The sequence below is a fragment of the Channa argus genome, chromosome 5 (assembly GCF_033026475.1).
Source record: "Channa argus isolate prfri chromosome 5, Channa argus male v1.0, whole genome shotgun sequence".
NCBI lineage: Eukaryota > Metazoa > Chordata > Actinopteri > Anabantiformes > Channidae > Channa > Channa argus.
Genome location: NC_090201.1, coordinates 5,948,249 through 5,966,891, shown reverse-complemented (window position 1 = coordinate 5,966,891; position 18,643 = coordinate 5,948,249). Strand labels below are relative to the sequence as shown.

At 40.3% G+C, this 18,643-nt stretch overlaps 2 protein-coding genes across 3 annotated transcripts; one reads left to right on the top strand and one right to left on the bottom strand.

Moving 5' to 3' along the window:
* Nucleotides 1-2,586: 2,586 nt before the first annotated feature.
* LOC137127912 (eukaryotic translation initiation factor 4E type 3) lies at nt 2,587-10,267 on the bottom strand. 2 transcript variants are annotated; one of them, XM_067505472.1, is made up of 7 exons: nt 9,948-10,267; nt 8,983-9,055; nt 5,564-5,658; nt 5,204-5,264; nt 5,054-5,120; nt 4,756-4,911; nt 2,587-4,007 (listed from the first exon to the last, which is right to left on the bottom strand). In XM_067505472.1, exons 1-7 carry the CDS (start codon nt 10,130-10,132, stop codon nt 3,961-3,963), a joined length of 684 nt encoding a protein of 227 aa, XP_067361573.1. In that variant the 5' UTR covers nt 10,133-10,267; the 3' UTR covers nt 2,587-3,960. The 2 variants fall into 2 exon arrangements, with proteins under 2 accessions (XP_067361573.1, XP_067361574.1); XM_067505473.1 differs by lacking the exon at nt 9,948-10,267 and adding an exon at nt 7,573-7,672.
* Nucleotides 10,268-13,252: 2,985 nt separating this feature from the next.
* gpr27 (G protein-coupled receptor 27) lies at nt 13,253-16,442 on the top strand. Its single transcript, XM_067505793.1, has one exon. It carries the CDS (start codon nt 13,982-13,984, stop codon nt 15,095-15,097), a length of 1,116 nt encoding a protein of 371 aa, XP_067361894.1. The 5' UTR covers nt 13,253-13,981; the 3' UTR covers nt 15,098-16,442.
* Nucleotides 16,443-18,643: the final 2,201 nt, after the last annotated feature.

Genomic DNA, 18,643 nt, shown 5'->3' with positions numbered 1-18,643 from the left:
AAAATGAACGTAACTGCACAATGACTGGCACAACACACAAATTATTACAATCGTCAGAAGTATAAATTATCACCTGTGCATTTAACATGTTAATTACTGACTCACTGGTCACGTGGCACAGAAATATATTCTATATACCAACAGGTTTCAGACATATCTTCACTTTTAGCATTACTGTCATCACAGCTAGAATGAAACAACTAGTTACACTGTAAACATGAATTAATCTACCACTAATGATTATGTCTAAAGCATTCAAAGTATATTTCTACTGAGAGGCTATGTTCTGCTAAATATCTCGCTCTCTCTGAAAAAGAAAGATAGAGCGATAGATATATAGAAAAAGAGATTTAGATATATAGTCACAAAAAAACGTTCTGGTACTGTTTGCAATGTCCTGGTTTTTATGCATAAATCGGTCATGAAACGTGACCTGATCTTAACCAAAGTCAAAGACTTCTAAGCTGATAAGACCCAGTTGTGAAATTTCATGTCTTCATTGAACACACTTATTACACATACACAATGATGGTGGGAATTTTGGACCATTCTTCCTTACAGAACTGCTTCAGCTCAGCCATATTAAAGACACACAGACGCGCCTCAGTATGGATAACAATCACTGTGTTGTGTTTAGGGACCTCGGGACTCATAAAGCTAGAGCATCACAAAGATATCCCCTGTCTCTGTTTGACTCAGTGGTAAAGTTATGATGGCATTTATTGCAGTGTAACAATTATTTCCATTATATTCCTAACAGGATTTGCACATTTGCTATGATTTGCATATTGAGCCAATCATATAGTAATCCTATCAAAGAGTTTTATAGGATTATTACAATTTGTTTCATAAGTTGCAAACATGATTGTCTGGTGTAGTTAATGTAAAAAAACTTAAATGTATGTACAGTTTTATGAAGGCAATCTAACACATAATCGAAGCCACGTCAATACTGGATCAATGAAATCAATGAACAGTCTGCGTTTATCAGCGCTTTGTTGATGTCACACTATGTGTTAGGTGGATTAAGCTTCTGACTTGATGGAGTGTAGTTACAAATTAATTGAGGATCACTATCAGTTACGTAACAGCAGCTCCACACACACAAGCACACACACAACAAAGTAATTAGCTTTCTGTTAATTAGGTAATTAAGCAAATGAATAGGATCTCCACTTCATTTCCAAAGGGGGGGATGGATGGCTTTCATGCAGTGATTTTCCCTTGCTACCGGAGGCTGTGGCATTCAACATGTAATGAAATAAAGAGGACTTGTGGCTAATCAACAATAAAGAACTGTTAATTCGGTTCAAAAGAAGAAGTTAGACAACATGATACCTGAAACACTGCAGTTGCAATGGTAAATAGAGGCTTTTTTTTTTTCCAAACATAAATCACAAAAAGACATAATTTCTACTAGAGGTAGAGCATTGGGTTGGGATGCAGAAGGCTGCAAGCTCAAAGTCCACTCTACCAGGTGTGGCCCCACCCAGCCACCAAGGGCAACCTTGGTGCCGGTCCCGGAGCTGTGTAAAATGAAAGGGGTTGTGGCAGGAAGGGCATCCGGCATAAAAACTTTTGCCAAATCAACGTGCGGAACATGTTCCGCTGTGGCGACCCCTGAAAAAAAAAAGCAGTTGACTTCAAGAAAATCCTGGATAAATTAAGGAGATATAAAATGATGTTAAAGAGGATGACAAACACAAAACTATTACAAATAGACCCAAATAATCAGTATAAAGTAAATTAAAACTACTCAAGATACAGAAAATGACAACTCCAAAATGACTACAAAGATACTAAACAATAATTTTTCACCCAAAGGTGCTGTTATTATTTTACTTATTCAGTGGCAACTGAAGGAACTACAAGGACGTCCAGTTGCCACTGAATAAGTAAAATAATGGCAAATAACAAATGACCTTGAGGCCAGGCGCCATCTTTGACCAGCATGTTTTTCCTCATATGTGAGAAGCGTAGTGTAAAGAAACAGTTAGCCTGTTTATATGACTGTATCCAAAAGTACGACAGGTAGCATTATTAAAATCTAGATTTCAAAGTATAATTGAGGTCTTGTTATATGAAATCCAGCACCAGCTCTCTGTAAGCACGAGTGCGACCGTTCAAATCTAAGGAGAATGGGAGCATCGCCCCACTGATCAAGATGCTTTTCTCCCTTTGTAGTTGCTGCAGCAGTGTCTCCTTTTCTCCTAAGCTCTGATCATTAAAGCAATGATTCTGAGCTGCACAAGCTCCTGGCAGGTGAATTCTTTTTATGTTTGACTGTGGATACAATCAAGTTTGCCAAATGGTCAAGTCTTCTCTGTTGACTTTCTCCATGTATTTTCTATCACCAGAGGATATAAAGGCACATTAAGTTAATAAATTAAGTTAAGAAATTAAAATAACTAATCTCGTGAGGTCTTCAACACTCATAAATAAGCCTTTAAATAAGCTTTGAAATGTGTTTCCCATCAGGCCCGGAGTGACGGCCCTAAAAGTGTAACATGTTGCCGAAATAATTGGCACAGAAATTGAAAGAATCCAACACCTTAGGGATTAAAACACTGAAAGGTAACACCACAATTCTACTTGTTCTCATTTCCATTTTATTTACTTTGTACATATCACTGCAAAAGTCAGGTTTTGTCCCATCATAATTAAACATATCAACCAGTCCAAAGTTGAACAATAAAAGTGGTGTGACATACAATAATAACAGAAGCACTGCAACATAACAATGTAATGAAATTCAGCAGTTAAGGGCTTAAGTGTTAGTGAATGTTAAGATTTGTAAAGGACTCATACAGAAAGTGTTTTTCTACTGCCTCTATATTAGAAGATGGCTATATTTCTCATGCTGTACACGAGCACATAAGGTTTAAAAGTGTACTTTTCATTAGAGAAGCTGTTTACAATGACTAAGTGACTGTTGAAACTCATCAAATGTCCCTTTATCTTATCTTACTAACAGAAAGTGACACATTGTATCTGCCCTATAATTCTAAATAAGACTGGCTTGATGCAAAAGCTGTTGTTTTCCTTTTAAACTAAACAATGCTGTGGTGTGTTAACTTTACAAGGACTCAGTCCAGTAAGCAAACTTGATTTATTGGTAGGGGAAACAAGTACAGACATGTATTAAGGAGCACCACTAGCTGAGCACAAAAACCACAAACAATCCATGACCCCATTTACGAGAGCAGAGGGGTCAACTTTTAACACACGTTTTTGAAAGAAATGTCAAACGCGTTGAGCCTAGGAACATTCAGATAAAGCTGTAAAAGAACACCTCAACCCAAATCCAAAGTTTCTTAGGGTCATGCCTGTGTGACAACATTTTCCGAGTCCCTATATTGGCTTTAAAAGTAAGGGTCACAGCGATAGCCATGTGCAATATATCCAAGTGTTACCCTGATTGTAAGTTTGATATACAGCTCACGAAAGCAAATGGGACATTCAATTCCTCCTCCGAAGTGGGAACCTCCAGCTGAATAACACCACATTCATCACTAGGATACAAACTTTACAAAAAATGGCAGAAAAGTGCTTTGGCACTGAAGAAACTGACACATTTAAAACATTATGTGAATGAGATATCTGACATATCCAACAGTTAAAACATAATAGGTTATGTAGCTGCTACCTCTATACTATTAATAAATTGTGAGGTCCATATGCTGTGCAGAGGACAGGACCACGACAGTGCTCTTCTGTATAAGAGGAAGTCAAACTAACTTGAACTCATGAGGGACATTTAATCTTGATATACATTCTCTGAAGCGTTCAGAGCTGTAAGACCCACATCAAAATGAAACAAGGCATCAGTCATATAAAAATATATTGATAACATTTCCTTTTTGAATGCAAACTAATATCCTCAAATATGTTGTGGACAGAGCCTTTATGTCAAGGCCGGTAGAGTTCCAGTACAAACAAACAAAAAAAGTGCATTGCAGTCTAATGTCTTGATCGTCCTCCCTCAAAGGCATGATGTTCCATGTGAGCTGAAAAAGTCAAAGTGATTTGCGGTATAAGTACACACCAACAGCACACACACATACACACACACACGGCTGTAAAGAGGCCATATTATGCATGATTTCGTGTTTTGGGGGCTTTACTTAAATGGTTTTGGATGACTTGAAGTCCACAAAAACTGCTAGTTTTTCCTATAAAACAGCGAATGTGCACTACCTCTTCTAACTCTTCTATATGAAACGGTTTGTTTTAGCTCCTCTCTCTTTAAAGGCCCCTCAGCTAAAGTCCACCCTGTTCCAAATGGCCAGCTTGCAGAAGCCTGTCAGTAGGTCAGAAGCAATTTTGTTGTACTTTTTGCACTTATGTGTTGACCCCCTCCCCCCCAAAATGGCTACAAAATAAATAAATGTTTTTGACCATCACAAAGCCACCAAATTCACCAAAACAGATATTGAAAAGGCAAGGGGAGCTGTAGAACTGCAATAAATCCCTATCCATGTGTGGGTTGGGCTAGAACATGCAGAAGTGTGAGAATCGGCAGGGAAATCTTTAATGCTGGAATCCATATGAATGAGGGCTTTCGTCTGTTTATTGGGCAATGAGCAACTTTCCTAGGAATGGATGGGTGGCATGTTTCAATCAGCTTCCCAGTTGTCATCGGACATCCACACATCCATAACTGTTAAGTTGCAATAAAATGGCCACTTTCATCATTTAAAATGTTTTAATCAAAAGGTATCCACGCAAGTGGAATTTTAAAAAGTGCATACTTACACTTATAAAAAACGGCTTTAAAAGTTATGTGTGGGAGCAGCTCGTAGATTTTTCCCAAGATATTTGCTTCGTTAGCAAGAGTTGCATCTCTGTTCCAGACTTGTACAACATCTTCCCGATCACGAACGCTAACACTTACACCAACAACCTCATCATCTGAGGAAAACAAAAAGGAGTGAGACAAAACACACACATGAGATACAACAGAGAGTAAACAAATATGGATCAATAAATAAAATTGCTGGGGAAAAGGATATATGTTCTATTATAAAAATATCATGTATGAAACGTAGTTTACCTGAGGAACAGTAATCTGCAAACTGCTCCCCAATAGTAGCAAGTAACAATTCTTTCCAAACTGCAGACTGAGACAAGAAAAGGAAAAGTTGATTAATAATTCCAACTTTTATACACGGCATTATTATGTCAAAGGTAGCTAAACACCCACAGTGCTTTCTTTTGGAATTTTCATCTTCCATACTCCTCCTTTTGCATTGCTCTCTTCTTCCCTATATGAAAATAATGACAAAGCCATTAAAAGCTCACCAATCTAAACATACACACTATCACCATTATATATACTTAGGTGGAAATAAAATGTTGGATTGTGCAGGAATACAGTATCAAAATGCAAAACATGTTATTTAACATGGAACATTTCAAATAAAACAGTATATTATAGCCATTGACTAATGGTGTGATCGATAGAAAGGGAAAAGTGCAACACGGTATGTATCAGCAATTACTGTGTGTGATGGAGTCATAGTTTGTTCCAGTGCATGATGAGGAATAAAAAAAATAGACTCACCACAGTGGCCGCCGTTCTCCACGCATTAAGTGGTAGCTACATCTCAAAGGCAGAGCTGAGACTGGAGGGATGTTGTTGTATACACTCCAGAACATCTGCAAACGGAAAAAACAGACACATGCCGTTGCAATTGCCTGGACTCTGAAGGCCTATATTGGCATCGGTGAATGAGACTTTGATCAATTTGATAATGTAAGTCTAATCAGTAGTAGCCACACAACAATATAAAGTGGATCGCCTTAGATTTAGTGGTTTCGAAATTGTAAAACATTATGTGATATGTAATTGGGACACTGAAACCCAGGGGGGTGTGACATCATGAATATACTCAATGTAATGCGACTTGTTCTGTGTGAGAAGTATTAAATGACTATATCATGAACATCGAATACAAAATTGTAACCTAATCATTTTCTAAGCTGCCGGCCTGGGACTTGCTTTCGAGTTTCACATTAGAGTGTGTGGAGGCACACAGATAAAGGGAAAAGCATCTGACAGTGTTCCCTTATATTTATTAAACTAATGAAATTTCACATGGTTCATCAATATTCACTAAGAAAAATACAGTGTCCATAACAGACTTTCTACACCGAGCCATTTTACATAGCACTGTTCAGTTTTTCACACTGCTGTTGCTTTATGGTTTATGTTGGCTTCACACTCCACAAACCAACACCACAGCTCCCAACCTGTATCCACACTGTGCAGATTGATGCACTTGAGTTTTGAAAACTGATACAAAAAGTGTCAGGGAAATTTTTTATTTTTTTTATTTTAGAGAGTGAATGAAGGCAGGAGGAGACAGAAATAAAGTTATGCCGCTACAGCAAAGGTTTTCAACTAGTGTTTCCAACTTCTCTGGTGGTCTCTGAAGGCATTGCAGGTGGTCCCTGGCCATATATTCAACAAGGCAGTTTTGCTGTAGGAAACACTATATTATATGTTTATACAATATACACATACGCCTGTAATAATCATTGCTTCATAAACCATTAATGAGTACAAATGAAAATGTTTCAATTTCAACTCATGTTGCAGGGGTTACTAAGATCATCATGCTGGTGAGATTGTACATCAAAAAGTGAAATCCAACATTTATTAGGTGCTTTAAAGGCTATTTTATAATTGAGATTGCACTGAGATTTGTATCAATGTATAGCCTAAAAAATATTGTAATATTATTTAAAGGACACCTTCACCGATTTTGAACTTGCTTCTTTTGGTTCTAGTTTTGGGTGGTACATGTACATAAATACCAATAAACCTTTTAGAAGCAGAGAAATATTTGTGGAAATAGGGAAGTTAGTGGAGGTTGTGATCGTAGTCAATCTGCTTTTCCAGAGCTTCCCAGATTATATTATCTGAACTCCTAATGATGTAAAACTCCTATGGATGATTTTTCATCCACAAGAAGAGAAATATTTTAAAATAGGGAAGTCAGAGAGAAGTTTACACCATAAACTAAAGCCATGGGGAGCAAGTTGAAAATCGGTGAAGCTGCCCTTTAAACTTTGATTGAGAAGGTGAGTTCCAACCTGTTAACTCACTCTCTGTTGAACTGCAAATTGGGACTATGTGGAACTTTCCCCTGTAGTGTAGCTGGGAACTTTCTGAATCTGTGGAGTCAGATCTCATTCATGAGCAAATAGCAGCTGTTGCTGGTCCAACTTTTTGGAATCTATGTGTGTGTGACGTAATCTGGGCTGGATTAGTTGCATGTACAACAGTAACTGTGAAACTACCACACAGCTTACTGAGATAAGGCAATTCTCCCCCAGGATGATGGGGGATGTTATCTAGCTGTTCAGGTCTTCTAAGAAGCTGGGCAGCATGACCACTGTTTTGTCTGGCAGAATGGTTCTCTTGGTGCCGAAAACGTCAGATCCAATTTACAAACCGACCTAATTTGGATAACCAGACTACTTATTATGAACCCGAAGCGCTACTTTCTCACATGGAAAAATATCAAAATGTAATAAAGTGGTGTAATAATAAAATGACTTTCTCACCAGCTATAGCTCAGCTTAGCTCAAACTCTGCGCCAAAACCTCTCATTGGCGTGCAGGGCATTCTGGGATACCTGGCTATCGCAAGTACACACAAGTCCTTCTAGATAAAAGGGGTGGATACTTCACGTTATTTGATGTGTACTTTGTTAGATGTAAACTGGAACAGTATTTGGGCTCTGACTGATGTTCCACAAGTCAAGAACACAAGTACAGAGAAGGCAGACTGAGATACAGCTGATGTTTATAGATACAGTAAGAAGCAATACCAAGGTATAAAAATAAAAGTAAAGGTCCTACATTCAAAATGTTAAAAGTACAAAAGAATAATCAGCGAAATAAACCAAAAACAGTACTCATCTAATGTAATTATGTCACTGGATTATAATTTATTATTGTCATCGTCATTTTATGGTTTCAGATGGTAAACTAGGGGCTCATTTTAGTTATTTTAATAAGATATTGTTACATACACCATAGGGTAAATTGCACTAGCAATCTGAAGCGGTAACTACAGATTGCTTTTTACTGCACACTACAGTGTGTGGGTCATAAAATGCAAACAATCTAGTAAAGTGAAAGTGCCCCAAAGCTGTTATGGCAATAAAATATAGCAATTGAGTAAATGCAGCCAGTTACCATCCACCACTGCAAACCTCACACTGCTGCAAGGCAGAACAGCTAATATCAGTGTACTCAGCACACGCACAAACAAAGAGTTTGACTTAATTGTACTTTGTGCGTCTCCGCTTATTCAAACTGAAACTACAATACTGTTTCACTTCTGTACTGACAGAAATTATCAATGTAAACACACCATAAATAGCATCAACACATTCCTTTGATTGGTTACCTTTATAGCCTTTAGGTATAGAGATTTATCACTTATTGACAGGTCTTTTAAAGAGCAGGTTACAGGCATGGCAAGGAATTCGGTGATGGTGGGTTTAAAATTTTTGCTCAAAGTCGAAACACTGAAGGGATTTTGCATTTGATATAAAACAAACCATCAGATCATCGTATCAAAAGGCAGCAATCTACAGGATGCACTGCAACATACTATTGTGCTGGAGACATGCAGATCAAAAAGCTACTGTAACACTCGCCACAACACCAATTTAATTTACATTTGCAGTAAGAAGAGCAAAAAAAAACAAAATGAACTAAGAAATTGTTTTAAGTTCACTCGAAAAAAGTGAATTTATGTGGAGTCAGTGAAGGGTATATTGCATGCTAATTTTCTGGAAAAATAGCTTCCATCAGTTTGCTCACTGTGGCTTCAAGTGTCAGTGAACTGCTTGTTCCTTTGCATCAATGAAACTCTTTAAGTGATTGTAAGTCTCTGCCAAGTCATGCATTTGAGCTCTTTGCCCCTAAGATGATGAAGCCCTTCAAGCAGACACCAAATCTCACCTGAACTGTTTGCACCGTGTAGATCTTCTTCAGATTGGATTCACATTCTGCAGCCGTTGTTCCAGGTAATGACCTGAAAGAACAAGGTGAAAGTGTTGAAGCAGGCAGTAGATGATACGCCGAGCACACACACAAAGAGCTGAATGGACTGAGCACAAAGCAAAGTCAGGGCTCATTTTTGATTTTGTGCACTTTTTTTTGGTTGTTGTTTTTACATTTTCCTGTGTGTTGACAATAGTTTTTCCACTTTTTGTGAACTTTCAAAAGCTGGTGCAGATTGATTCACTGGTTGACCAACTGCTTGACGGTTTCAGTCTTCAGAGGTTTAATTCTTCTGACTTTTAAAGGTTGCTGGGGTCGAATTTATTGCTCCTTACTCCTTTTGAAGCAACAGGTTTAGAAAATGCATCAAATAACAATGTCATCCAAACACTGGAAGCCTTTACTCCATGGAAAGAATAAATGACTGTAAGCAGAAGAAAAGAAAACACGGAAAGCTTCAAGACTCAGCTTTCTTCGCAGACGTCCAAAACGCGGATAAATCGCATTACACGCTCTCTCACGCCATATTTTGAAGAAATTCAATGAGGGGATCTTTGCTAACTTTTGGAAATACGGAATGTCGTGTCAGTTTCCCCGCTCCAGACCCTGTCAGGGTCCCCTGCTGGGAAACAAAGCTAAACTTGAATTGAATACATGCAAACATGTCCACTCATACAGTTACCTCGGCTACAACACAACGGTGAAAACCCGAACTCTCCTGGGGTGTCAGTCGGGGGAGGGGAGTGGATGGGAATGGGGGGGGGGAGGGGGGGTGTAAATAAAGAGCCTCACGTTAAACGCAAACACTCCCCCCGCTACATTTGCCCTGGAAGGCCTGTGAAAAGCTGTGGCCTCCAGTGATGTTTTCTCCTGCACGGCAGCTGTCGGTCCGCACACTACGTGGAAGAGACGGAATAGTTTACCTGTCCAGCCAAAATGTCCAAGGGGAGTGCAAAGGCAGCGCTGTCGTGTCGTCTTCTCGGTGTTTCTTTGTGATGTTTTCCAACTCTTTCTCGTCGATGTCAATGTTGTTTTCGGGGGACACGGTCTGAGTGCTCAGGGCGCCTCTGTCCGTCTGTACGTCTGTCTGACCTGCAGGAACCGCCATTACAGCAGCTAAACCTTTGTATGGCCCCTGTCCGAGTGTTCTTAAGAAAAGCACCCGGTTTGGCTTTTTCCCCTGATCCAGAAACACACACACACACTACCGCTTTCCGCCTACCGACTGCCGACGTCTCTGCGTCACTGGAAAGAAACGTCATAGTTGGCCCGTCCCAGAGAGCACAATACAAGGAGACAGCTCACTCTGCCTGAAATTTCTGGTAGCAGAAGCTCCTCTGAATCACAAATGTCCCATTAGCTCTCGCGCCAGTACAATGCACTTATAGAAGTTTGGTTAATTATAGCCAATTAAACTACCGTGCTAGTGCAGTTCTTGCAATATTACTGCAAGTCTAGAAAATTTGGTTTGCACTGATGTAGACCTCACTTTGCAACACACATCCCACAACTCCATGCAGTCATGCGCAAAGGTTCGAAACCCCGCATTGAATTATATATTTCTTTGGATATAAAACACAAACATTACATCTGAGTTAAGTGGAGACGTTGCAGCCAGGTTCGGCTGACTTTAAATAAACTGATCAAAGCAGGTCTGCAGACCTCTATAAAAGCAGGGGTTATGGCAGTTGTGATCTGAAGCACAATTATTTTTTTTTATTTTTTTATTTTTTTTTTGTCCTTTTGGCTTATCCCGTGAGTTCAGGGTCGCAACAGCAGATCATTGTCCGCATGTTGATTTGGCACAGTTTTTACGCTGGATGTCCTCCCTGCACAATGCCAAACACAAAAGAGAGAAGCATTTGTTGCTGCACGTCATGAAAAGTGGTTTTCAATATGAAAAGGGAGTTTAATGTTCTACAGTGTGATTAACTAACAGTGGAAAGCAGACCAGACACTTACCGGTCTTCCCAGAAATGGACGTTCACCCTAAGGATAATGCGATGCTTAAAGTAATACAAGGCTACATCTCAGACCCTTAGAGGTCTCACTGAGCATGCTAAATGTTGAAGGCCATGAGTGCACAATTAGAAGAAGACTGAACAAGTATGGCTTGTTTGGAAGGTTTGCCAGGAGAAAGCTTCTTCTGTCTAAAAAGAACATGAAAGCATAACTGAGGTTCACAAAACTGTATCTGAACACACACAAGACTTCTCAAAAAATGTGCCATGGACAGATAAGACAAAAGGGGAGTTGTTTGGCCTTATTGCCCAGTGTCATGCTTGTCAAAAACTAAAGGCAGCAATGGAGGTGAGTTGGACTGGTTTTGCAGCCACAGGACCTGGGAACCTTGCAGTCAATGAGTCGACCATGAACTCCTCTCTATGCCAGGCTGTTTCTAGAGGCAAATGTGAAGCCATCCATCTGCTAGCTAAAGCTTGGTTGAAACTGGGTCATATAACCGGACACTGATGTGAACCAGTGAATCTACATTAGAATGGCGGAAAAATAAAAGAATCAAGGTTTTGGAATGGCCTTGTCAAAGTCCAGACCTCATCTCAATGGAAATGCTTTGGTGGGACCTGTGCACAAGCAAATACCCAGAAACCTCCATGAACCGAAGCAATATAAAGAAAAATGGGCCAGAATTTCTCTATGAGAGACTGATAATGTTATTGCTGCTAAAGGTGGATCTACAAACTACTGAATCATGGGGGGCAACTTAGTACTGTCCACTTTTTTTTGGGTTTGTTTCCTTTTCTGATTCATTTTTGTTAAATACAGATTCTATTGTTGGTTATATTTGGTTGTATTTGCCTGAGGACAGCTATGATCAGATAATTTTTTTATGTTTTTACAAACACAACACAAACAGAATGGAAATAGGGCTACTGACCTTTGCACCAGACTGTGTAAGTAAACAACAACACGTCAAACACAAGGTCAGAGCATGACCAATAAAATGGACAGGCTGTGGTGTTTATTCAGCTGACATAAGCTTGTCACAGATACATACAATAAAGTAAATAAGAAATTGCTGTATACGTGCAAAATTTATCAAATTTATACGCCTTCGCATAATGACAACACAAGTGTCTTACTTATCGAAGTGTCACTTAATATTCATGCAGTATCTCCTTAAAAAGCACTAACTGGCTCAGGGTTATGCATTTGTCTTTAGAACACAGGGTCAATGGTTTGAGGCATACTAATCTGGATCATGTGGTATTCATGTTTCTAATGTCCTTTGTGATGTGTATGGATACACAGAGGGACAACCATGGTCAAATTACTGTGTGCAGTGATATACTTTGCCAATAACGATCAGTGGGAGCTTGTGTTGGTGATATCTTCTTTGATTATTCCTCAAGATTTTAGAGGATCATCTTCTGAATGACAACAATTCCAGACTTGGAATGGAAAAAAGCTACAAAGACTTTTTTTTTGTTTGTTTTCTGTTGTTTTCTGCTCGGTTGTAGTTTCATTTTTACAATAGTTAGTTCTCCAGTTAGTGCCTATATCCATCAAAAAGGCAGCTCTGAGGGCTCGTGTGCCTGATTTCTCATTCTTATGGCGCTGCATGGAGCTGGCTGCAGAGGGTGCTGCAGAATCATTGCAGCAACAACAGCAGCAGCAGGTGCAGCCTTATCACGTGATGGTGCAAAGTCCTGCTGCGGGCAAAGTTTGGTCATTAGGTGATCTTTCACATATTAACAAATTAATGTTTTTTTATATGCTTTTTTTTTTTGAATGGTTGTATTGCAGTTGGGCTGAGGAAATAGAGAGCTTTGACTTTTTTCTTCCAGAATGCAGAGGTCTCTGCAGCCGTTTTGAAGCCACTTGTCACTTTGTGGGTTATTTATAAGACAGTTCTTCTTTGATACCAAATATACTGAATTAAGCTTTATCTAGACAGAGTTCACACTGTTGACTTTTATTGTGTCATCCTTTAGTGCCTCATATCATTGCTGCAGTATCTGTCAGGTTACTGGCACTGACTTAATGCCAAAACGTTTGCACATGCCACAATTTAATACAACATATTTGTGTTTTTCATCTTTCACAAAATGGATTTCATGAAAGAGAACTTTGCTTATTGACAATCCAATATTTGTGGAAAAGTTGAATAGTGGTGTGTCTGATTTCCTATTATACTCCAGCAGTAATGATAATAATAATAATAATTCTTTATTGAGTCATTTCTCTAACCTCCATATCAAACATTGTACAGTGGGATCCGTGTCAATCTGACAACATTTACATCTCATCAGTGCTTGCAGACAGACTTCTCACAGATTGCTGTAGACAAGCACCGGCAGATGAGGTTCCTGACTGATCCCAGGCCTGATCACTGCATGCAAGCGGACGTGCGTCGCATACGCTTGACGCCGCTGACCCAACGATAGACCCGCACAGGCGCTCCCATCTCTGCGAGTCTCCGACCTCCACTCAGCTTTTACAATCAATTTTTCTTTTAAAGCCTGGATGTAACTAATGTTCATGTGGTTAATGCGGTTGCGTAATTGCGCCAAGCTTCCGCGCAGCACAGTCTCTTTTTTTTTTTTTTTTTGTTCCTCGCTACGAAGAGGAGACCTCCGCCATCGGTGGAAATTGAGATGTGTGTTTTGAGCTGTGGGGATGCCATTCGAGATGCTGTATAAAACTAAATCAGGCGGCCTCTATTCCGCAGGGAATGAAACAACAGACAGGGATTCTTGTGAGATGAAGGAGAACAAGAACCAAAAGAGAAAGATCAGATGATTTGGGGTTGTTCTTGGTGGGGATCACCGCACCTCGGGATGGATGTGGTGCCTCTGAGTGGGTCTTTTTTTTCCTGACTGATTTCTCGGTTAAAGCGGCGATGGTTGCTCGTGATTGTGTTTTCCATTCAACCCTGCAGGATACTACCGCTCGTCGATGAATTGATGTGGGAATACACACTACCTCGGCTGCACAGATGGCGAACACAAGCGAGTTTGGGGAGAGCAGCCCGTCCTTACAGAACTATGCTTCCACGGCCTCTGCGGTCAAACTGGCCTCCCTGGGTCTGATCATGGGCATCAGTCTGCTCGGCAACGCGTCGCTGTCGCTGCTGCTGCTGAAGGACAGCTCGCTGCACAAAGCTCCGTACTATTTCCTCCTGGACCTGTGTCTGGCAGACGTGGTCCGCTCCGCTGTGTGTTTCCCCTTCGTGATGGCGTCCATCAGCGGCGGCTCCGCCTGGCCGTACAGCGCGCTCAGCTGCAAGATCGTCGCCTTCATGTCGGTGCTTTTCTGTTTCCACGTCGCCTTCCTGCTGTTCTGTGTCAGCGTCACCCGGTACATGGCGATCGCCCACCACAGGTTTTACTCCAAGCGGATGAATCTGTGTACGTGCATGTCGGTGATCTGCATGGTGTGGACCCTCTCCGTGGCAATGGCTTTCCCTCCGGTTTTCGACGTGGGCACCTACACGTTCATCCGTGAAGAGGAGCAGTGCATCTTCGAGCACCGCTACGTGAAGGCAAACGACACCCTGGGCTTCATGTTGATGCTGGCCGTCATCGTGGGGACGACCCATGTGGTTTACATAAAGATGCTGTGCTTCGTCTACGATCACCGTAAAATGAAACCGGCGCAGCTTGTCCCAGCTATCAGCCAGAACTGGACCTTCCACGGCCCCGGAGCCACGGGGCAGGCTGCGGCCAACTGGATCGCCGGCTTCGGCCGCGGACCCACGCCGCCCACGCTGGTCGGCATCAGGCAGGCTTCTCACCCCGGAAACAGGAGGCTGTTGGTGCTGGATGAGTTTAAGATGGAGAAACGGATCGGGAAGATGTACTACATGATCACACTGACCTTCCTCATTCTGTGGGCTCCTTATATAAGCGCCTGCTACCTGAGAATATTTGTGCGGGGTGTTTCGGTGCCGCAGCTCTACCTGACCGCGGCGGTGTGGATGAGCTTCGCCCAGGCGGGAGCGAACCCCATCATCAGCTTCATGTTCAACAAGGAGCTCCGGATGCGACTTCGAGCCTGTTTCCCCTGCTGCCTGGGGACACAGACACCCATGGAGCCATACTGTGTCATCTGAACCAATGTGGCCCCAAATACTGCCAAAGACATAATACACTTTGTTTAAGAATGTACACAGACCTTTCTACATGGAAACAGGGATGTTGTGGAGGGGGAACCCACTTTAGTTCAACACACATTTTTATTTGTGGCAAATAAGTTTAATCACTATTTAAATTTGAGAAACATTTTACTGTGATGTGATCTCATTCTATATAAGGCGGTATCAGATAGGAGCATAATGTAATGATACTTTTTTTTATCAAAAGTATGTGTGAGTTTGTCTGCCTCACCAATGAGGCATCATGTCTCAATTTAATTTACTCCTCCTGTTGCATATATACATGGATGGATGAGGGCATTGGGCTACACAGGCATGGGCCCATGGGCCTGAGAGATCAGGGGAACCCTGAGCCAGAAGTCCCTGTTCATGTCGTTCATTTAAAAAGACCAAACAACAACCAGAAAAAGATGCAAAGCGACGCCTAAAATTATCCAAAAGAGACAAAGAAAAACCAAAACAGACAAAAAAGTTCAAAAAATAGACAAAAACTATTGAAATCGTCTAAATACAGACACAAAATGAGCAACCACAGACACAAAACATCGAAAAATGCAGCACATGATATCCAAATATAGACAGATATACAAAAAAAAAAGTCATAAAACCAATATAATATCCCCAAATCCTTTTTCTGCTTGTCCATCCTTGTATAACATGTGTCATGTTGTAACCTTTGGAGAATTGTGAGAATTTATATGCCATAATGAGCATATCCGCCTGTTTTGATCCACTACAACATTGTACACAAATGTCATATTGGTTATTTCTTTGTATATTTTGAAATTAGTTTTCAGCGAACATGTCTGAGGTGTTTTGCGTTTCGTAAAACTGATGAGTGAAACACAGCAGAGGTATTTTATCGGCTTATCAGAGATCTCTGGCATCTGCGACAAACTTGCTTACTAATCATTTGAATACCACAAATGAGACATAGATCTCAGTATATTTTTAATGAAGATAATTCTCACACATGTAAATACTGTAAAGCCCTGTTCCTTACTTCCTCCTGCTTTTTTAATCAGATATGTTGTATATTTCATAATCTCGTAGAATTGTGTGTGTATGTGGGTGTGTGTGTGAGAGAGAGAGAGAAAGAGTATCTGTGTGTGTAACAAGGTGGTAAAACTTTCTTATTCTTATTGGATTCATTGATCAGTTGTGCAGAGAAAGACCTGCAGGAGGTCTCGTTGTTTTTCTATATGAATATGGACAGATGGTTATTGACAATGTTAATGGTGCTTTGGAAAGAATGTTTGCATTGTTTCTAATTCCTAGCAAATAAAAAAGAAATGGATGATAAGTTGTTTGGACTCTATCATCTGTTTTTAACAAGACCTTTTACTGTATTGCATCTGATGAGCTGCTAATTCAGTACAGACCTTTCCATCTTAGTCTTTCTATAATAAATTTTGACACTAATGCCATGTTCTTTGTATTTATTCAGGGGCTCACAAGATAAATTCACATTTTTTTTCAACTGTATGTTTCAAAACAAGGTCAGGTGCCCATGTGAACGACTGAAAGAGGTTTTGCTTGCTGTGACCCTTCCTCCTGTTAATGCAGGCTTTTATGTGATACCCTCAAAAGATGATGCTAAGTGAGGGGGGCCAAAATCCACAGTCCTCCATCAGAGCAAAAAAAAAAAAAGTAATGAGTAAAACGTTCTTCTGAAAAAGATAAAAGGCTTCAACTTAACTAATTAGACATATTATATTCTAAGATTGCAATTATTTTTTTATTTTTATTTTTTTAACTTTCCTTCCACTGCAAGTCAACAGGGAAACACTGATAAGGGAAACAAGATGAATGAATTTTAAACTAAAAAGACTTTGGAATATATCTACTTGATTTAATAAACTCAGACTCCTTTAATCTCTTATTAGCTTTAAATGAAGAGTTGAATACATTTTTGTACAGAAAAAAAAACACTTCCATTATAAGTTATAGAGAAGACATCTCTCCATGAACAGTATGGATAAAAGGTTGACCTCTTTCATATGATTGAAAAAAATGTGAACCTATGTTTAGTCAGGCATTGGCAGCTGTGTACCATAATAAAGCCGAACATGAAATATACAGAACCACACTCATAACTATGGCAGTTGTGATCTCCATCATTAGTAGTCAGTGTCTTATTCGTACAGTAATGAGTGTTGCATATCCTGAGTAAGATCCCCCTCATTTCCTTTGTTTCCCCAGATCAAACATCAAGTATGTATAGTATATATATAACAAAAACAAATCCAAATAACTGAGGGAATTATGACATCAGAATTCCTCAAATTCATGAAAGCATCCCTGCTCCTTGTATCTGTATTTGACATCAGGTTGAAAATAGAAATCTAAGAGGACACCTTTGCTCTTTGACTCTGACAGTCTGACGCCCAAGCTGTCATTTACCACCATGGTTAAGTATCACTGCAAACTCTTGTGACATCAGTTCAGATGCTAGAAATGCAGTATGTCAGTGTCACATCACGTTGTCAGTGTGTTGCCATCAACAAACAACGATATGTGACCAGAAAAACGTGGTAAGTCCTGGTTGAAATGTTAAAAGGTTGATTTTTCCTTAACAAAATGTGAGAGTCTTCGTTGTCAACAGAACCCTGATTATTCAGTTAAATCGAGTTGTTTCAAAAGGCTGTTTGCATGCTACCTGCTTTTTAATCAAACTCCTTTAAACCCCAGTCCCCTCCTCCCTTCTGAAACCAGTGGCAGGCTATTGATTCAGCTAATTGCTGCTGCATTCATTGACATTGGCCTCAATTACACCAAATCGCAGCATTTAAAAGCTGAGCCCTTTTCTCAGTAAACACTTTGATTGAAACACTATGATTAAATGAGGTGCGCTGCTTTGGCCCCTTCCATCACTCTGATCTGCCAAACAAAACCAAGCTATTCTTCACACTTTTGGCCTTTAGTGCATCCATGACCATTAGAATAACAACATGCTTGCTTGTACTTGATGGCTGCCTGTGCAGAAGTCTCACCGCGTTGTTGCTGTGGCTCCTCACCTGCACGAAGATCCTCATCCACACGTGCTCTAGTGCATTGCACATGCTGGCCGGGTATTTTTGGTACATCGTGTTATCTTCAGGGTATATGCAGGTTCTGCTGTGATGCTGGGGCAATGTGACTCTCTATGCTGGGATATTACTGCTGGCTCTGTTATTGACCTTTTCAGACTGACCACTGAGCCACAATGATGACCTCTGTCCTTCTCACTGGGGTTTCCTAAAATACATTTTAGATGGCAGGAATTGTGGCGTTTCACAAAAAGAATCATCTGATGAGGTTAGGCTCAGTCAACCAAAGATGCTAAGCTGTTATTTAGTCTCCTGTCTAAAAACACATGTTTACCTACACAACATTCAGTGGTCCTTTCTTTCAGCCCATAGTTGTTACCAGAACTATAGATGTGGATTAGTAGAACCCTGAACCACCACCTAGAGTAATAGGCTCAGTGGGCTGTTATCATGTGCCAGACCTTCTTTAGTGGTT

Coding starts and splice junctions, on each gene's coding strand:
- LOC137127912 (XM_067505472.1), bottom strand. CDS start 10,132: ATGGCGGTTCCTGCAGGTCAGACAGACGTACAGACGGACAGAGGCGCC. Junction 9,056..9,947: donor TGGACATTTTGGCTGGACAG/GTAAACTATTCC, acceptor TTGTTCTTTCAG/GTCATTACCTGGAACAACGG. Junction 5,121..5,203: donor AAATTCCAAAAGAAAGCACT/GTGGGTGTTTAG, acceptor TTCTTGTCTCAG/TCTGCAGTTTGGAAAGAATT.
- gpr27 (XM_067505793.1), top strand. CDS start 13,982: ATGGCGAACACAAGCGAGTTTGGGGAGAGCAGCCCGTCCTTACAGAAC.